This window comes from Haliotis rufescens, unplaced genomic scaffold (genome assembly GCF_023055435.1).
Source record: "Haliotis rufescens isolate VD_foot unplaced genomic scaffold, xgHalRufe1.0.p SCAF_3, whole genome shotgun sequence".
NCBI lineage: Eukaryota > Metazoa > Mollusca > Gastropoda > Lepetellida > Haliotidae > Haliotis > Haliotis rufescens.
The window spans coordinates 8,081,995-8,102,853 of record NW_025964001.1 but is presented as its reverse complement, the minus strand read 5'-3'; the positions used below and the strand labels follow the sequence as shown (position 1 = coordinate 8,102,853).

General features: G+C 39.9%; 1 protein-coding gene and 1 long non-coding RNA gene across 11 annotated transcripts in view; one reads left to right on the top strand and one right to left on the bottom strand.

The window, feature by feature from the left end:
- The window catches only part of LOC124127397 (TNF receptor-associated factor 3-like), a 132,722-nt gene extending 120,706 nt beyond the window's left edge, over positions 1-12,016 (top strand). For all 9 annotated transcript variants that reach the window (XM_048403652.1, XM_048403650.1, XM_048403651.1 and 6 more), the window contains one exon: positions 11,437-12,016. In XM_048403652.1, the coding sequence (XP_048259609.1) occupies positions 11,437-12,014 (578 nt within the window). In that variant the 3' untranslated portion in view covers positions 12,015-12,016. The remainder of the gene's footprint in view (positions 1-11,436) is intronic.
- The window catches only part of LOC124127398, a 119,247-nt gene that overhangs the window by 39,305 nt on the left and 59,083 nt on the right, over positions 1-20,859 (bottom strand). The gene's annotated exons all lie outside the window — the stretch shown is intronic.

Sequence of the window (20,859 nt, the reverse complement as noted above, 5' to 3'; positions counted from 1 at the left end):
AAACAGTGAACCTGCATACAACTCTATTCTGTGATCATTGATGACAGCAGGTTAATAGCCTGTTAAACAGTGAACCTGCATACAACTCTATTCTGTGATCATTGATGATAGCAGGTTAATAGCCTGTTAAACAGTGAACCTGCATACAACTCTATTCTGTGATCATTGATGACATCAGGTTAATACCCTGTTAAACAGTGAGCCTGCATACAACTCTGTTCTGTGATCATTGATGACAGCAGGTTAATAGCCTGTTAAACAGTGAACCTGCATACAACTCTGTTCTGTGATCATTGATGACAGCAGGTTAATAGCCTGTTAAACAGTGAACCTGCATACAACTCTGTTCTGTGATCATTGATGACAGCAGGTTAGTAGCCTGTTAAACAGTGAACCTGCATACAACTCTGTTCTGTGATCATTGATGACAGCAGGTTAATAGCCTGTTAAACAGTGAACCTGCATACAACTCTGTACTGTGATCATTGATGACAGCAGGTTAATAGCCTGTTAAACAGTGAACCTGCATACAACTCTATTCTGTGATCATTGATGACAGCAGGTTAATAGCCTGTTAAACAGTGAACCTGCATACAACTCTGTTCTGTGATCATTGATGACAGCAGGTTAATAGCCTGTTAAACAGTGAACCTGCATACAACTCTGTTCTGTGATCATTGATGACAGCAGGTTAATAGCCTGTTAAACAGTGAACCTGCATACAACTCTGTTCTGTGATCATTGATGACAGCAGGTTAATACCCTGTTAAACAGTGAACCTGCATACAACTCTGTTCTGTGATCATTGATGACAGCAGGTTAATAGCCTGTTAAACAGTGAACCTGCATACAACTCTGTTCTGTGATCATTGATGACAGCAGGTTAATACCCTGTTAAACAGTGAACCTGCATACAACTCTATTCTGTGATCATTGATGATAGCAGGTTAATAGCCTGTTAAACAGTGAACCTGCATACAACTCTATTCTGTGATCATTGATGACAGCAGGTTAATACCCTGTTAAACAGTGAACCTGCATACAACTCTATTCTGTGATCATTGATGACAGCAGGTTAATAGCCTGTTAAACAGTGAACCTGCATACAACTCTATTCTGTGATAATTGATGACAGCAGGTTAATAGCCTGTTAAACAGTGAACCTGCATACAACTCTATTCTGTGATCATTGATGACAGCAGGTTAATAGCCTGTTAAACAGTGAACCTGCATACAACTCTGTTCTGTGATCATTGATGACAGCAGGTTAATAGCCTGTTAAAAATTAAATTTGCATACAACTCTGTTCTGTGATCATTGATGACAGCAGGTTAATAGCCTGTTAAACAGTGAACCTGCATACAACTCTGTTCTGTGATCATTGATGACAGCAGGTTAATAGCCTGTTAAACAGTGAACCTGCATACAACTCTGTTCTGTGATCATTGATGATAGCAGGTTAGTAGCCTGTTAAACTGTGAACCTGCATACAACTCTATTCTGTGATCATTGATGACAGCAGGTTAATAGCTTGTTAAACAGTGAACCTGCATACAACTCTGTTCTGTGATCATTGATGACAGCAGGTTAATAGCCTGTTAAACAGTGAACCTGCATACAACTCTGTTCTGTGATCATTGATGACAGCAGGTTAATAGCCTGTTAAACAGTGAACCTGCATACAACTGTATTCTGTGATCATTGATGACAGCAGGTTAATAGCTTGTTAAACAGTGAACCTGCATACAACTCTGTTCTGTGATCATTGATGACAGCAGGTTAATAGCCTGTTAAACAGTGAACCTGCATACAACTCTATTCTGTGATCATTGATGACAGCAGGTTAATAGCCTGTTAAACAGTGAACCTGCATACAACTCTATTCTGTGATCATTGATGACAGCAGGTTAATAGCCTGTTAAACAGTGAACCTGCATACAACTCTATTCTGTGATCATTGATGACAGCAGGTTAATAGCCTGTTAAACAGTGAACCTGCATACAACTCTATTCTGTGATCATTGATGACAGCAGGTTAATAGCCTGTTAAACAGTGAACCTGCATACAACTCTATTCTGTGATCATTGATGACAGCAGGTTAATAGCCTGTTAAACAGTGAACCTGCATACAACTCTGTTCTGTGATCATTGATGACAGCAGGTTAATAACCTGTTAAACAGTGAACCTGCATACAACTCTATTCTGTGATCATTGATGACAGCAGGTTAATAGCCTGTTAAACAGTGAACTTGCATACAACTCTATTCTGTGATCATTGATGACAGCAGGTTAATAGCCTGTTAAACAGTGAACCTGCATACAACTCTGTTCTGTGATCATTGATGACAGCAGGTTAATAGCCTGTTAAACAGTGAACCTGCATACAACTCTGTTCTGTGATCATTGATGACAGCAGGTTAATAGCTTGTTAAACAGTGAACCTGCATACAACTCTGTTCTGTGATCATTGATGACAGCAGGTTAATAGCCTGTTAAACAGTGAACCTGCATACAACTCTATTCTGTGATCATTGATGACAGCAGGTTAATAGCCTGTTAAACAGTGAACCTGCATACAACTCTATTCTGTGATCATTGATGATAGCAGGTTAATAGCCTGTTAAACAGTGAACCTGCATACAACTCTATTCTGTGATCATTGATGACATCAGGTTAATACCCTGTTAAACAGTGAGCCTGCATACAACTCTGTTCTGTGATCATTGATGACAGCAGGTTAATAGCCTGTTAAACAGTGAACCTGCATACAACTCTGTTCTGTGATCATTGATGACAGCAGGTTAATAGCCTGTTAAACAGTGAACCTGCATACAACTCTGTTCTGTGATCATTGATGACCGCAGGTTAGTAGCCTGTTAAACAGTGAACCTGCATACAACTCTGTTCTGTGATCATTGATGACAGCAGGTTAATAGCCTGTTAAACAGTGAACCTGCATACAACTCTGTACTGTGATCATTGATGACAGCAGGTTAATAGCCTGTTAAACAGTGAACCTGCATACAACTCTATTCTGTGATCATTGATGACAGCAGGTTAATAGCCTGTTAAACAGTGAACCTGCATACAACTCTGTTCTGTGATCATTGATGACAGCAGGTTAATAGCCTGTTAAACAGTGAACCTGCATACAACTCTGTTCTGTGATCATTGATGACAGCAGGTTAATAGCCTGTTAAACAGTGAACCTGCATACAACTGTTCTGTGATCATTGATGACAGCAGGTTAATAGCCTGTTAAACAGTGAACCTGCATACAACTCTGTTCTGTGATCATTGATGACAGCAGGTTAATACCCTGTTTAACAGTGAACCTGCATACAACTCTGTTCTGTGATCATTGATGACAGCAGGTTAATAGCCTGTTAAACAGTGAACCTGCATACAACTCTGTTCTGTGATCATTGATGACAGCAGGTTAATAGCCTGTTAAACAGTGAACCTGCATACAACTCTGTTCTGTGATCATTGATGACAGCAGGTTAATAGCCTGTTAAACAGTGAACCTGCATACAACTCTGTTCTGTGATCATTGATGACAGCAGGTTAATAGCCTGTTAAACAGTGAACCTGCATACAACTCTATTCTGTGATCATTGATGACAGCAGGTTAATAGCCTGTTAAACAGTGAACCTGCATACAACTCTATTCTGTGATCATTGATGATAGCAGGTTAATAGCCTGTTAAACAGTGAACCTGCATACAACTCTATTCTGTGATCATTGATGACAGCAGGTTAATACCCTGTTAAACAGTGAACCTGCATACAACTCTGTTCTGTGATCATTGATGACAGCAGGTTAATAGCCTGTTAAACAGTGAACCTGCATACAACTCTGTTCTGTGATCATTGATGACAGCAGGTTAATACCCTGTTAAACAGTGAACCTGCATACAACTCTATTCTGTGATCATTGATGATAGCAGGTTAATAGCCTGTTAAACAGTGAACCTGCATACAACTCTATTCTGTGATCATTGATGACAGCAGGTTAATACCCTGTTAAACAGTGAACCTGCATACAACTCTGTTCTGTGATCATTGATGACAGCAGGTTAATAGCCTGTTAAACAGTGAACCTGCATACAACTCTGTTCTGTGATCATTGATGACAGCAGGTTAATAGCCTGTTAAACAGTGAACCTGCATACAACTCTGTTCTGTGATCATTGATGACAGCAGGTTAGTAGCCTGTTAAACAGTGAACCTGCATACAACTCTGTTCTGTGATCATTGATGACAGCAGGTTAATAGCCTGTTAAACAGTGAACCTGCATACAACTCTGTACTGTGATCATTGATGACAGCAGGTTAATAGCCTGTTAAACAGTGAACCTGCATACAACTCTATTCTGTGATCATTGATGACAGCAGGTTAATAGCCTGTTAAACAGTGAACCTGCATACAACTCTGTTCTGTGATCATTGATGACAGCAGGTTAATAGCCTGTTAAACAGTGAACCTGCATACAACTCTGTTCTGTGATCATTGATGACAGCAGGTTAATAGCCTGTTAAACAGTGAACCTGCATACAACTCTGTTCTGTGATCATTGATGACAGCAGGTTAATAGCCTGTTAAACAGTGAACCTGCATACAACTCTGTTCTGTGATCATTGATGACAGCAGGTTAATAGCCTGTTAAACAGTGAACCTGCATACAACTCTATTCTGTGATCATTGATGACAGCAGGTTAATAGCCTGTTAAACAGTGAACCTGCATACAACTCTATTCTGTGATCATTGATGATAGCAGGTTAATAGCCTGTTAAACAGTGAACCTGCATACAACTCTATTCTGTGATCATTGATGACAGCAGGTTAATACCCTGTTAAACAGTGAACCTGCATACAACTCTGTTCTGTGATCATTGATGACAGCAGGTTAATAGCCTGTTAAACAGTGAACCTGCATACAACTCTGTTCTGTGATCATTGATGACAGCAGGTTAATAGCCTGTTAAACAGTGAACCTGCATACAACTCTGTTCTGTGATCATTGATGACAGCAGGTTAGTAGCCTGTTAAACAGTGAACCTGCATACAACTCTATTCTGTGATCATTGATGACAGCAGGTTAATAGCCTGTTAAACAGTGAACCTGCATACAACTCTGTTCTGTGATCATTGATGACAGCAGGTTAATAGCCTGTTAAACAGTGAACCTGCATACAACTCTGTTCTGTGATCATTGATGACAGCAGGTTAATAGCCTGTTAAACAGTGAACCTGCATACAACTCTGTTCTGTGATCATTGATGACAGCAGGTTAATAGCCTGTTAAACAGTGAACCTGCATACAACTCTATTCTGTGATCATTGATGACAGCAGGTTAATAGCCTGTTAAACAGTGAACCTGCATACAACTCTATTCTGTGATCATTGATGATAGCAGGTTAATAGCCTGTTAAACAGTGAACCTGCATACAACTCTATTCTGTGATCATTGATGATATCAGGTTAATACCCTGTTAAACAGTGAGCCTGCATACAACTCTGTTCTGTGATCATTGATGACAGCAGGTTAATAGCCTGTTAAACAGTGAACCTGCATACAACTCTGTTCTGTGATCATTGATGACAGCAGGTTAATAGCCTGTTAAACAGTGAACCTGCATACAACTCTGTTCTGTGATCATTGATGACAGCAGGTTTGTAGCCTGTTAAACTGTGAACCTGCATACAACTCTGTTCTGTGATCATTGATGACAGCAGGTTAATAGCCTGTTAAACAGTGAACCTGCATACAACTCTATTCTGTGATCATTGATGACAGCAGGTTAATAGCCTGTTAAACAGTGAACCTGCATACAACTCTGTTCTGTGATCATTGATGACAGCAGGTTAATAGCCTGTTAAACAGTGAACCTGCATACAACTCTGTTCTGTGATCATTGATGACAGCAGGTTAATAGCCTGTTAAACAGTGAACCTGCATACAACTCTGTTCTGTGATCATTGATGACAGCAGGTTAATAGCCTGTTAAACAGTGAACCTGCATACAACTCTATTCTGTGATCATTGATGACAGCAGGTTAATAGCCTGTTAAACAGTGAACCTGCATACAACTCTATTCTCTGATCATTGATGATAGCAGGTTAATAGCCTGTTAAACAGTGAACCTGCATACAACTCTATTCTGTGATCATTGATGACAGCAGGTTAATACCCAGTTTAACAGTGAACCTGCATACAACTCTGTTCTGTGATCATTGATGACAGCAGGTTAATAGCCTGTTAAACAGTGAACCTGCATACAACTCTGTTCTGTGATCATTGATGACAGCAGGTTAATAGCCTGTTAAACAGTGAACCTGCATACAACTCTATTCTGTGATCATTGATGACAGCAGGTTAATACCCTGTTTAACAGTGAACCTGCATACAACTCTGTTCTGTGATCATTGATGACAGCAGGTTAATAGCCTGTTAAACAGTGAACCTGCATACAACTCTGTTCTGTGATCATTGATGACAGCAGGTTAATAGCCTGTTAAACAGTGAACCTGCATACAACTCTATTCTGTGATCATTGATGACAGCAGGTTAATAGCCTGTTAAACAGTGAACCTGCATACAACTCTATTCTGTGATCATTGATGATAGCAGGTTAATAGCCTGTTAAACAGTGAACCTGCATACAACTCTATTCTGTGATCATTGATGACAGCAGGTTAATACCCTGTTAAACAGTGAACCTGCATACAACTCTGTTCTGTGATCATTGATGACAGCAGGTTAATAGCCTGTTAAACAGTGAACCTGCATACAACTCTGTTCTGTGATCATTGATGACAGCAGGTTAATAGCCTGTTAAACAGTGAACCTGCATACAACTCTATTCTGTGATCATTGATGATAGCAGGTTAATAGCCTGTTAAACAGTGAACCTGCATACAACTCTATTCTGTGATCATTGATGACAGCAGGTTAATACCCTGTTAAACAGTGAACCTGCATACAACTCTGTTCTGTGATCATTGATGACAGCAGGTTAATAGCCTGTTAAACAGTGAACCTGCATACAACTCTGTTCTGTGATCATTGATGACAGCAGGTTAATAGCCTGTTAAACAGTGAACCTGCATACAACTCTGTTCTGTGATCATTGATGACAGCAGGTTAGTAGCCTGTTAAACAGTGAACCTGCATACAACTCTGTTCTGTGATCATTGATGACAGCAGGTTAATAGCCTGTTAAACAGTGAACCTGCATACAACTCTGTACTGTGATCATTGATGACAGCAGGTTAATAGCCTGTTAAACAGTGAACCTGCATACAACTCTATTCTGTGATCATTGATGACAGCAGGTTAATAGCCTGTTAAACAGTGAACCTGCATACAACTCTATTCTGTGCTCATTGATGACAGCAGGTTAATAGCCTGTTAAACAGTGAACCTGCATACAACTCTATTCTGTGATCATTGATGATAGCAGGTTAGTAGCCTGTTGAACAGTGAACCTGCATACAACTCTATTCCATGATCATTGATGACAGCATGTAAATAGCCTGTTAAACAGTGAACCTGCATACAACTCTTTTCTGTGATCATTGATGATAGCAGGTTAGTAGCCTGTTAAACAGTGAACCTGCATACAACTCTATTCTGTGATCATTGATGATAGCAGGTTAGTAGCCTGTTAAACAGTGAACCTCCATACAACTCTGTTCTGTGATCATTGATGACAGCATGTTAATAGCCTGTTAAACAGTGAACCTGCATACAACTCTATTCTGTGATCATCGATGATAGCAGGTTAATAGCCTGTTAAACAGTGAACCTGCATACAACTCTATTCTGTGATCATTGATGACAGCAGGTTAATAGCCTGTTGAACAGTGAATCTGCATACAACTCTGTCCTGTGATCATTGATGACAGCAGGTTAATAGCCTGTTGAACAGTGAACCTGCATACAACTCTATTCTGTGATCATCGATGATAGCAAGTTAGTAGCCTGTTAAACAGTGAACCTGTGTACAACTCTATTCTGTGATCATCGATGATAGCAAGTTAGTAGCCTGTTAAACAGTGAACCTGTGTACAACTCTATTCTGTGACCATTGATGATAGCAGGAAGACTGCCCTATGAAACAATTCACACAATTCTTTTTCTAGTAAAAAGAAAAAATCCAGTGGAACTTTTTTTTTTACTAGAAATATTGTAACCATCCTCAAAGACTCATTGGGTTGTTCCAGCTCTGCTCAAGAACATTGTGTGTAACATCAGTATTCTTAAGACTTCATATTAATTAACACTTTAATGTCTTCTTTCAGGGAAAGTTTGTTTGAATCAATAAAGTTATGAATATTTAATATTCTGGGTTTGATTGTACAATTGGTTCAACAATGTGTGAAGCTCATTCTCGTTATCCCCTGACATAATATTCTTTATATATTGCTACAAGTTGATGTTATGGTACATTAAGATATACATTAATTACAGTGAAAGATCTGCTTGGTCATTTCAGCACAAAATAAAGCATACATTTGATTGTGGATAACATCTGAGGTTATAATGTGATGAACCCAAAAATGAAACACTTGTGGTCTTCACGCTTTTCATTCTTCGACTTCTGCAAGCCTTTAAGTGATACATGTGGGACACATATGTTTGAAAAATCACAAAGTGGACCAGAATTTATCAAATTGTAACATAGAAGTCTTTGCATGTGCCGGTTAGGTCATTATCTCAATAATTAAAAGTGACAAAACACTTGCCATAATTGTGAGAAATATTCTGAAAGAAAACACCATTGTACAATTCCAATATATCTTCAACTTGTGTCTATGAATCTCCATCAGATAGTGATGATACCAGGTGTTCCTGAAAAGGTGATTGTATCCTGTCCCAAAGGTGGCACCTGTCACAAACACATGCAAAGGCAAGTAAATTCTTCACATGAACACGGGAACATGTAGTCAAGTCAAAATAGGTAATTGGGCATCATTTTGGTCACTTATCTATATTCAAGCAGTATTTTGATGGTTTAACCAATAACAGGCCTACACAAGAATCTGTTTTTTTTGCATGATTGGCCAGCGCTATAACAATGAGACTGCCTCTAGACCCTATTGTTCGTCTTGACTGGTGACCGAACCCAATACACCTTGGTTTCATGGATTGTTGGGCATATCCAAAGTGATTAATGAATTTCTTGAATGATCTAACTTTCATCAAGAATTCAGTTATGGCAGAGATTGAATATCAATTAAGACTAACAACATCAAGGTTTCTATTCTTCATGATCATATATTGATGTTTCCTTTGTAGTGTACCATCTTAATCCAAACGAATGGGGCATGATTCGAGTCATCCAACAACAAAAAATCTTTTGATCTCTCAAAATGTCAACTTAATAATGTCACAAATTCAATAATTATTATATCTTTCAACCTACTTGTTTATGAATGTGTGAAAGGGAGTTAACCTCACAAATCTTTTTGTACAATGGCTATTCTTTAAACTCTTTTAAATTATTTCCCACAGGACCAGCTGATTGATCATGGATAGAAGTCCTCAGAAAGTCATTTAAGAACTGACAGAAATGTGAACCATTTTAATAAAATTACCACCTGCTGACTCGATTTGAAAAGAAAATCCATTTTTGACAAAATAAATCTTTGTGCAAAATATGGTCCTTGAGCTGACTGTATTAATTCTATAATCATGGTAATGCATGCTTAACTATTATGCTTCTTCTCTTTCAGTTGTATTATGAGAAGGGTGGTGGGGTAGCCTAGTGGTCAAGTGGTTGCTCATCATGCTGAAACCTGGGCTCGATTCCCCACATGGGTACAATGTGTAAAGTCCATTTCTGGTGTCCTCTGCCGTGATATTGCTGGAATATTGCTAAAAGCGGCGTAAAACCAAGCCTACTTACTCATTGCATTGCGAGAATGGGAGAAGTGCTGGTACTTGGAATGACCATACTTTTTCATGTTTTGCACATTTCACACAATGTCACAGATAGCTTTATTGTACTTACTGTATTTAGCTGTATCACATAATCATAATGAACTGTTTACATTTGTCATTCATGAAGAGAAACCAGAGTTCATCTTACATTTGTTTTCAAAGTGAAACATTCTGAGCACTGAATGAGTGAAATCTATAATGCTCAAAATGGGTTGTTTGAAGACAAAGTACTTGACACAACATAATTGTGTCATCTAAATTATTATCCCCCGCCGCGCGAAAGCGCGAAGCGGGGGATATAGTATTCCAACCGTCCGTACGTACGTCCATCCGTCCGTCCGTACGTCCGTCCGTACGTCCCACCTGTTTGTTGCCGCGATATCTCAAGAACTAAACACTGGATTGTCTTCATATTTGGAACTATGGTGTATATACAGACTCCGCAGACACCAGTCGGTTTTGGTGACCTTGATCCCATTTTCAAGGTCACAGCAGACAAATCTGCTTTTAGAGTTGGAAAACGGTGTTGCCGCGATATCTCAAGAACTAAACACTGGATTGTCTTCATATTTGGAACTATGGTGTATATACAGACTCCGCAGACACCAGTCGGTTTTGGTGACCTTGATCCCATTTTCAAGGTCACAGCAGACAAATCTGCTTTTAGAGTTGGAAAACGGTGTTGCCGCGATATCTCAAGAACTAAACACTGGATTGTCTTCATATTTGGAACTATGGTGTATATACAGACTCCGCAGACACCAGTCGGTTTTGGTGACCTTGATCCCATTTTCAAGGTCACAGCAGACAAATCTGCTTTTAGAGTTGGAAAACGGTGTTGCCGCGATATCTCAAGAACTAAACACTGGATTGTCTTCATATTTGGAACTATGGTGTATATACAGACTCCGCAGACACCAGTCGGTTTTGGTGACCTTGATCCCATTTTCAAGGTCACAGCAGGCAAATCTGCTTTTAGAGTTGGAAAACGGTGTTGCCGCGATATCTCAAGAACTAAACCTCTCGATTGTCTTCATATTTGGAACTATGGTGTATATACAGACACCGCAGACACCAGTCGGTTTTGGTGACCTTGACCCCATTTTCAAGGTCACAGCAGGCAAATCTGCTTTTGGAGTTAGAAAACGGTGTTGCCGCGATATCTCAAGAACTAATCGCTGGATTGTCTTCATATTTGGAACTATAGTGTATATACAGACACTGCATACACCTGTCAGATTTGGTGACCTTGACCCCATTTTCAAGGTCACAGCAGGCAAATCTGTTTTTGGAGTTGGAAAACGGTGTTGCCACAATATCTCAAGAACTAATCGCTGGATTGTCTTCATATTTGGTACTATGGTGTATATGGCGGGGGATATTTCGTCACTCTGTGACAAATACTTGTTTTTAATGTATTTTTATTATGAATGTATTATGTTTTAGAGTAACTTTTCACTTTTTGACATTACTCATTGTAGATGCCTTCACCACCCAGCTTGCTGCGCATGACAGACAAATTGGTATCCATGATGTGCGAATTGCTGAAATGGATCTGAGATTTCAAATTTTGGAAACTGCCAGCTATGATGGCGTTCTGCTGTGGAAGATCCGAGACTACACACGTCGCAAGCAGGAAGCTGTAAGCGGGAGAACCTTGTCTCTCTACAGCCAGCCTTTCTACACAAGCAAGTATGGATACAAGATGTGCGCTCGGGTCTACCTGAATGGTGACGGCATGGGCAAGACAACCCACGTGTCGTTGTTCTTTGTCATCATGCGTGGAGAGTATGACTCTCTCCTGCCCTGGCCGTTCCAGCAGAAGGTCACCCTCTACCTGCTGGACCAAGGAGTAGAGCGGCGTCATCTGAGTGATCATTTCCACCCAGATCCCAGCAGCAGCAGCTTCAGGAAGCCGCAGACCGAGATGAACATCGCTTCTGGATGTCCTCTGTTTGTCAGCCACTCTGTCCTGGAGAACCCGACAAACAACTACTTGAAAGATGACACAATCTTCATCAAGATTGCTGTCGAAACAGCTAATCTCAGAATAGTCTAAACATTGGGTGGGCGGGCGGGTAGGGGTGTGGGGGGGGGATGCTCCCTGACAGCAGCCCTAGTCCTCTGCTGTTAGGGAGCATCCCATGCCTCCCACTAATGATCAAAGTTGACATTGTGGGAGGCTATCAAAGATAATGACATACTTTTATTGCTGTGAGCATGGTGAGTATGTCATTGTCTTTGTTTGATGATCTCTTTCTACAAGTTTGTAGATAGAGATCATCATGAGTTGAACTAATACCGGGACTGCACGTATTTTAGCCCTGGGCTTAATTACGGATTTTGCCTATTTTAATAAGGTAACATTTTATCCAAATTTAAGCCCAGGGCTTAAATTCGCAAAATGGACAAAACCACGCTACGAAAAATGAATATCTCAAGTTTAATGAAACAATACTCACAACTGGAATGAAACAACACTTTAACATAAAAAAAATGATTTTCTTTTTCAAATTCAAAAAGTTCAAAATTGTAAAGACAGCTTAGACACTCGATGTCAAATGCGTCTTGTATATGTGGAAACCTCTAACAGCGCTTAAGGTGCAAAATTGGTGCAAATTAGCCATACATAGGCCTGCCACAACACCTGTTGAGGAATATCCGGAAAGGGAGATCACGTAAGTTACAAATTTAATTTTAGCCCATGGGCTTAAAAACGTTTTATGTGTTAAATACGTGCAGTCCCGGTAGTGCTTGGCATTATAACTGTAATGTACAGTCCATTCTCTACTTGCCCACTGTTAAGTCATCCTTAAGATAAACAGTGACAACTGACAATTTAAGGACAAAAGAAAATGCCAAAAAAAGTATAAAAAGAATAAAAGAGTAAAAATAAAACGCACACACACACACACACACACACACACACACACACACACACACACACACACACACACACAAACCTGAAAATGTCTTCTTCCAAGTCAAATGACATGGGACAATAATATACTACTCAACAAATGTTTCTTTATAGACAGAGGGGCACAGGTACCCAAGTTGTGTAAGGTGCTGCAGTTCTTTTTGCAGTGTTGCATCCTTTGAGCACACCAGAAACCTTGTGGGTTCACCCCAATTATGTTTCTAGGTTGGTCAGCACCATTCCCATGTCCGTGGGTTCCATCAAAAGGGTTAATATCCGAGACCTGCATCACATCAGGCTTTCCTCCTGACATGTTGTGATATAATTGGAATCCTGTTAAAATCTGTGTTAAACCAAACTCACTCTCAGTCACTCAATGTGTAGACAAAAAAGGAAAATGTTGAATGAGTAATATAATACAAAGCATACAGACATGAAAAATATATTTAAAAAAATAAAACAAATTTAAAAAAACAAACTTAAAAAAAAAAAAAAAAAAAAAACCTTGTCCTTAGTCAGTTAAATATCTTTTCATGTATGTAATTAAGTGATGACTTGACATGGGGCTATGTTGCCTTTGTAAATGCTCATGGAAAGTACATTGAATGATGGTTTCTAACAAGAACTATAATAAGGTCTGAAAATATGTTGTTGGAGATGAAAAGTACAAGATATATGCCGGAGCTATTCAGGCTGCAGGGTCTTAATATTACGGTTGGTCACAGACACACAACTTCACAAACTAAGTATCCTTCAATTCTATTGGAAAACAAATAAGCTCTTACCAACAGCAAGGAGAGGTTGTGACTGAATCCTATCCTTGAAATGTGGAATCAAAATATATCTTCTACATAACTGAATGTCTTTATGATCTAGAACTAAGTACTCTGTGTGGACAAGGGTTAGAAATTGTCACCACCACCGTATAGATGGTCACAAGTGGCAACTTGACTGAAACTTGCAATCCTTTGTAGTTTGGCTGTTGTTGCATCCTGGTGATCGGAAGCACTGGTTTGTTTATAGACTGCAAGGATATAGCTGGAATACTTCCGACTGTGATGTCAACAAACCGGGCTGACATGCACAATTCCTCGAGCAGCATGTTGAGTTTATTAACAGACCTTTTCCTAATGCCGGAGCTAAGAGAATAATATCAACTCTTAATCATTCTATCAACATTTCAATTACCATCACATTTGTGAGCCTGCTTATCATGCTTATATCTGTACAGTTATCCAAGACATCATAATGATAACTTACTTGACGATGATGTTGACCGAACAAGTTACCGGAGATCTTTTCTTTGACAAAAGGTCTTATAAACCAGGAAAGAGACCTTTGTGTTGCCTTAGATTTATAAAGCTGTAGACATGTATTTGTTGCTGCCTGGCCTGAAGATTATCTAGTCTCCGACCCCCATATAAGCATGTTTATTATTTACAGCAACGCAATTGAGCAGATGTCGGTTAGAGTGAAATCTGGTGATAGGTGATATTGCTGTATCACTGCATTTGTGAGAATAAACACTATGCTAGCCAAGCTGCTGGTTTTTGGAAACCCCAAAAGAAACTGAAAAATTACTATGTAAACGAATATTATTTTGCACTGTTGAAACTGCGTATTTAAATACAGCCGGAAAGTTCTACATATATGAAAATAAATACAAAACAAATGTGCTGCATGGACATTTCTTTCATTACATTCATAATACATCTTTAACTTCATTCTTCGATATCCATGCTGCCTTTGAATATCCCGTATATTCGCAATTCACTTGCTTAGAATAAATGCATTAGCTTTAAATTTAGATTACAGAATTAGGTCGGTAAACTGTTCGTTACAGATAATCTACAATAGTGACGTCATATCTGTATTTCACTGCTATTTGGCATATAGTTAAACTATTACTAACAATTATGTGTATAAATGTAGGCTATTGACTGGCTGAACAGGCCACCGATGTTAAAACAGCAGGTCCAGTGCAATTTCTGATGGCCATGGGCAATTGTAGCAGCTGTTCAGTTGACAGCAAGGTAAACTCAACTCACTCTTTTAGGAAAGAGGATCAGATTACTCATGTTATCTGGCATGATGTCGTGAATATTCACCGGGGCACCAGTTGGATAACGGAAGTATTTGATGCCACATTCATCAATGTTAAGTGTAAGCTTACACCCCAAGGAACAACAGTCTCAGCGTGATTGATCCGTGAGGTTTATAGTAGGGTGACTGAAATCTGAATCATGTTATCCTTGCTCTTTGATTTGCATCCGCCATGAAAAGCAATCTCTTTATTCTGTCAGACTTCAATAGTCTGCCTCCTAGTTGGCCTTTTTTTCTAGTTACGCACAACACAGACCGCTAATATAAGACTAAACTATTGATCAGGAAATCACCATTCCATCAATAAAGTTTAAATGCTGCAATTAGAAAAAGGTGTTCTGGTGACCTTTTTTTCTGCTGATAAATCGGACTATTACCATGCTGACGATTACCATCTGATATTTTGATGATCAGTCTATGGTTTGAGTTAAGTCATGTGTGAGAGTTCAAGGCTAGGATATATCGTGGCAACCTGTAAGTAATGGAGTCCGACTTGTGCTTCATGTCAGGAGCAAAGTCCCATGCAGTCGGGTACTTTGAAACTCGGATCACAGAGCACAACCAGCTGATCCATTTTGTAGAGGAGCTTACTTGGGACGTGTTCAAACCTCAATAGTCTGCCTCACAGAGCCCAACCAGCTGATCCATTTTGTAGAGGAGCTTATACTTGGGACGTGTTCAAACCTACAATCCCCATGGAATGATTTAAGATCAGAATACATGTACATATATAAATATTGTGGCGGTCAGGTTAGTTTAAATGGAACATGTGTTTTGTTTCGTTCTACACAGTACAGAAGTTGTGTGTGTCCATGACTAAACCGCACATCGATCTAGATAACCACTCTTAAAAGTGGAATACGATTTGCGAAGGCAACATATCCCCACCCCTAATTTAGACTATTCAAGCTGTTTTTATCTCTACGTGTAAGTTACTATTATTATTATGTTTCTTTATTAACTGAGTTCTATTTACTATCCATGTAGAGTACTATGTATGTTGTAATGTAATGGCTTGTTTTTCTCATTGTACATTTCTATTTGCTTAAGAGATTTTGCATGTATAAGGTAATATTTTGATTATTTTCTTTAGTATACAGTGTATATCTTCTTATTTTGGTCAGAAGTTTGTCCTAATAAAGGAATTAAGAAATTCACACATTTGTTCTTGTTATATGTCTCCGTTGACATGGAGATATGTTCACTACCACAGACTGTTCAACTTGACTTAATGGCTATCAAAACTGCAACCGATACCTTATTTCCTTATATCCACATAGAAATAATTTTTTTTACCAATTTTAGCAGTTTGTTTTAATATTATTGCGAAATATATCTTTTGCACTTTTATTTTTCAATATAATCTCCATTCACCTCAATACACTTATTCCATTTGTCCTTCAAGCTTTTAATACCACTTTTATAGAAATCCGCAGATTGGCCCTCTAACCACGCCTCAGTGGCAGCCTTTATGACCTCGTCATCATGGAAGCCTCTTCCACGTAGGGAAGATTTCATTTGCCGGAACAGGAAATAGTCACTGGGGGCTAATTACAGGTTGTACAGGTTAAATCACCCACCCCACAGCCCAGACTTAGCACCCAGTGACTATTTCCTGTGAAAATGGAATAAGCGTATTGGTTGGTTGGTTGTTTAACGCCGCACTCAACAATATTCCAGCTATATGACGGCGGTCTGTAAATAATCGAGTCTGGACAAGACAATCCAGTGATTGAAATCATGAGCATCGATCCACGCCTTTGGGATCGATGACATGCATCAACCAAGTCAGCGAGCCTGACCACCCGATCCCGTTAGTCCCCTTTTACGACAAGCATGGGTTGCTGAAGACCTATTCTACCTCGGAATCTTTACGGGTCGAATAAGCGTATTGAGGTGAATGAAGATTATATTGAAAAATAAAAGTATTTTTTTTATTATTCAATCGCACGACCTGCGAGTATCAGCCATCTTGAAAAAAACAATTTTAGGCATTGTAAAGCAGTTCTTGCACCTATAAGGGGACCTTTTTATACTAAGTCGGTATGTGGTTAGTGTAATAACATATTTTACATTTTCTTGAGTACTTTTGTTTTTGACCCCACGTTAACGCGACACGCGTATTTTTTTCACCTGTGCGTGTATATTGAGTTTTCCTCCTGAAGCGAACGTTATGCAGCACATATTACAACAGAATAAGTATTTTGTAAACTTTAAGCTCTGTAATCTCTGTTCAATATTAACTTGTAGTGAGAAGCGAACGATACAGAATTACTGGTTCAAGCAAGAGGAAAGTGCAGGTTTTAGAACAGACAGACTTAGGGGTCGGGACTCTCATTGGGACTTCCCTTTTTTGTGTCATTTTTTATAATTAATTACTAATACTAATAGAGACACCACAACACTTTCCATGACCAGGAAAAGAGAACGTGGATGTAGACACTCTGGCCCGGCAGCCTACTAAAGAAGACACTACCGAGGTTGATCAATCACAGCAGATTCAATTCGTGCTATCTGTGGAATGATCAATGTAAACAGCTTGGTAGTAAGTCTCTGTATGTCCACAGATGTAACAGGAGAGAAGGAAATCAATGTTGACGAGGATCAGTGTAACATGAATGCCAGTGATTGGAGACGTGCGCAAGCTAGAGACCCTTGTCTTGCAACCATCATTGAGGGACTGGAGAACAGGATCAAGCCTGACAGAAGGTCATATATAGGGAACTCAGAGATGACAATATTGTTTAAGAACTATGACCACTTCAGAATCCACAAGGATGTTCTCTACCGTGTTGTCCAACAGGATGGGACTGAACAAAAGTGACTTGTTCTCCCTTTATGGTGTCGAGCAGCAGCTTTACTAGGTCTTCACGAAAATATTGGACACCCAGGCAGAGACAGGACTGATTCTCTCCTCAAGGAAAGGTTTTACTGGCCTGGTATGACCAAGGATGTTGAGGTTCACATAGAATCTAGTGGCAGATGCATGAAGCACAAGTCCTCCACCTCAGTTCGTGCACCTCTGGTTAGTATCACAACATCTCAGCCACTTGAACTAGTTTGCATGGATGTTTTGACATTGGAACCCTCTACAGGTAGTCAGCCATATGTTCTTGTGATAACTGATTATTTTACTCGTTATGCACAGGCATATCCATCAAAGAACATTTCGGCAAGAACCACAGCAGAGCTGTTTTTCAACAACTTTGTAGTCCACTATGGTTTGCCCAAAAGGATTCCTTCGGATAAGGAAGCTAACTTTGTGGGCAAGGTGATGACTTAGCTCTGTCAGCTTCTAAAGTCCTCCACAACACCTTATCATCGCATGGCTAATGGAATGTGCGAGAGGTTTAATAGGACATTGTGCAATATGCTTGGAACACTTGAACCTGAAGCCAAGAAGGATTGGAAGACCCATGTTGCACCACTAGTACGTGTTATGTTCGGTCGTCACCCCAGACTTCCTATAGGTCTGGCCTTTTGACTAGACATGTCACCACGAGATCAATTCTCAAGTATACCAAGACCTTTTAGGAAAGCTATAAGATAGCTACTAGACAAGCCAAACAGTCTCTTGCCCAGCAAAAATCCTACTACTATCAGAGAGCAAGAGGAGCTGTATTAGATGTTGGTGATGATGGTCGTCACAAACCAGATGACAAGTGGGAAGATGACATCTAGATTGTCACAAGCCAACCAAATCTTCTATACCAGTGTATGTTGTTGAAAAAGAAAACGGAGGGGGCAGGAAGAAGATTCTTCATAGGAATCTGTTGCTGCCCATTGGTTCTCTTCCTAGACAAGAAATATCAGTTCCTGTACCCAAACCACGGAAAAGGAGGTCTAGCCCACGTCTGCAACCTACTAAGAGAGAGACAGCATCAACCAATAATGATCAAAACACCACCGCAGAGAGTGAAGATGATGACTTTGTACTTGTCCCCATCTTTTCATCTGAACAGTTTCAGCTGCAGATGCCAGCTGGGGTAGAGGTAGATATAGACAGTACTGCTGTGGGTGACGAAGATGCAGAGGACCGGTCAGAGGTAGTTGCTCCGGATTTGGAGCAGGATGTGGTGGCATCTTCAGTGGTGGATAGTTCCAACAATGATACACCTGACACAGCAGACATCACAGGAGGACGAAACATCTGAAGTTCTGAATTTACCTTCAGAACCAGGGATAACACAAGATGTTAGTGTACCTCAAGAGAGATTGGTCACACCACCAGTACCATGACCCAGGACATCCAGTCGCTCCAGGACTAAACCACAGTGGATGACCAGTGGTGAATATGTGATGTCAGCAGCTGTCCCCAAACCTGATTGGAAGTCCAGAGCAGAGTACCTCACTTCATTGATGCTCAGTATTATTCTGACAAGTGATCTTTGACAAGTTCAAAACACCCTACTTCATCTTATCTAGGCAATTATTTCTTGTATTTCTCATTTCAGGCTGCAAACTTATGTAGTCGTAAGCCAAGTATCAGCATTAAAGCCCTATCCTAATGTCATGTTTTACTTAGTGGGTCGGTCAACTTCTTGGTGGGCAATCAGAGTGTAAGCCCAGGCGTCCTCTATATTGGCTAGCTTTAAATCTCTTTGTCCCGCTTTCAAACTCCTTTGTTTTCACCCTGCACTGGACTGAGAGAAAGGATAATACTTATATAAAGGTTAGTAGTTAAAGTTATAATTGTATTTTATGCGTATAGAAGATACTGTTTTTCTCCAAGCGCTTGGTGTATGATACATTTCGATGGATTAAAGTAATGAATATTAAATACTATATACATGTCAATATTCTCTCAAACGAGACCGCCTCCGTGGTCTAGTGGTAGAGCGTCCGCCCGGAGAGCGGAAGGTCCGGGGTCCGATCCCCGGCCGCGTCATACCAAAAGACGTTAAAAGATTGTATTTGTTGTTACCCTGTCTGGCGCTCGGCATTAAGAGGCTAAATCAAGGACTGTTCGGCTCGGAGTCAGTATACTGTGTCTGAGTGCGATATTCATGGTAAACTGCGGCATGGTATCTCAGTGAGCTAGCACTATAAATCGGCATCAGTCCGGACAAGTACAAGCAGCCACACAAACACACACACGTACATGCAGGTCGCTATATAAGTGCAATAATCTTGGACGCGACGTTAAACCCCATTTCACCTCACCTCTCTCAAACGAGCCAATTTCGCACATTTGAATACAGGCACATCCTGCTCTTTCAAAATGTGGACGACAAACAACATGAATATTTCCGTCCGAGAAACGGCACTTGGCGTTACCGCAGGGTATAGAGAATACAGGACAAACACAACTATAGTATGAACTGCCAACCAGGAACTAAATTTATCAATGTCACATTTACCACTCGATACTTCATGTTGATATACAGCGTAACATGCATTCGCGAGGAATAGACATGTGAGTGTAACATGAGGTAGCAGTCTGGTGTGTGGACGGAAAGGTGCTCACATAATATATTCAATATACAGATGAGTGAGAAGTGTGGATTTTAACATCAGAAGTCTGCCTGTCTGTACGCTAGTCAAGAGAATGACTCAGCAATACATGTGAGAGAGTGAACTGCACAATTCACATAACCGAGAAGGAAAACAGGAGTTGTCATATAGCATTAATATGAACTGTAATTTAACATTCTAGAAAAGAATTAATCACCAAAAGATAACTTAAAAATGCTGAAAAGAAGATAATTGAAACAGTTATAAAATCTGACAGAGCCATTGCCATAGCCCCAACAGAAAAAGGCAGTGCAACAGTAGTTGTGGACACTACTGACTTCAACAACATCACCACCAACATTCTGAACGACCCATCGACCTACAAGCAGTTGAAGAAAGATCCAGCCAACCGACTTCCGAGAGAACA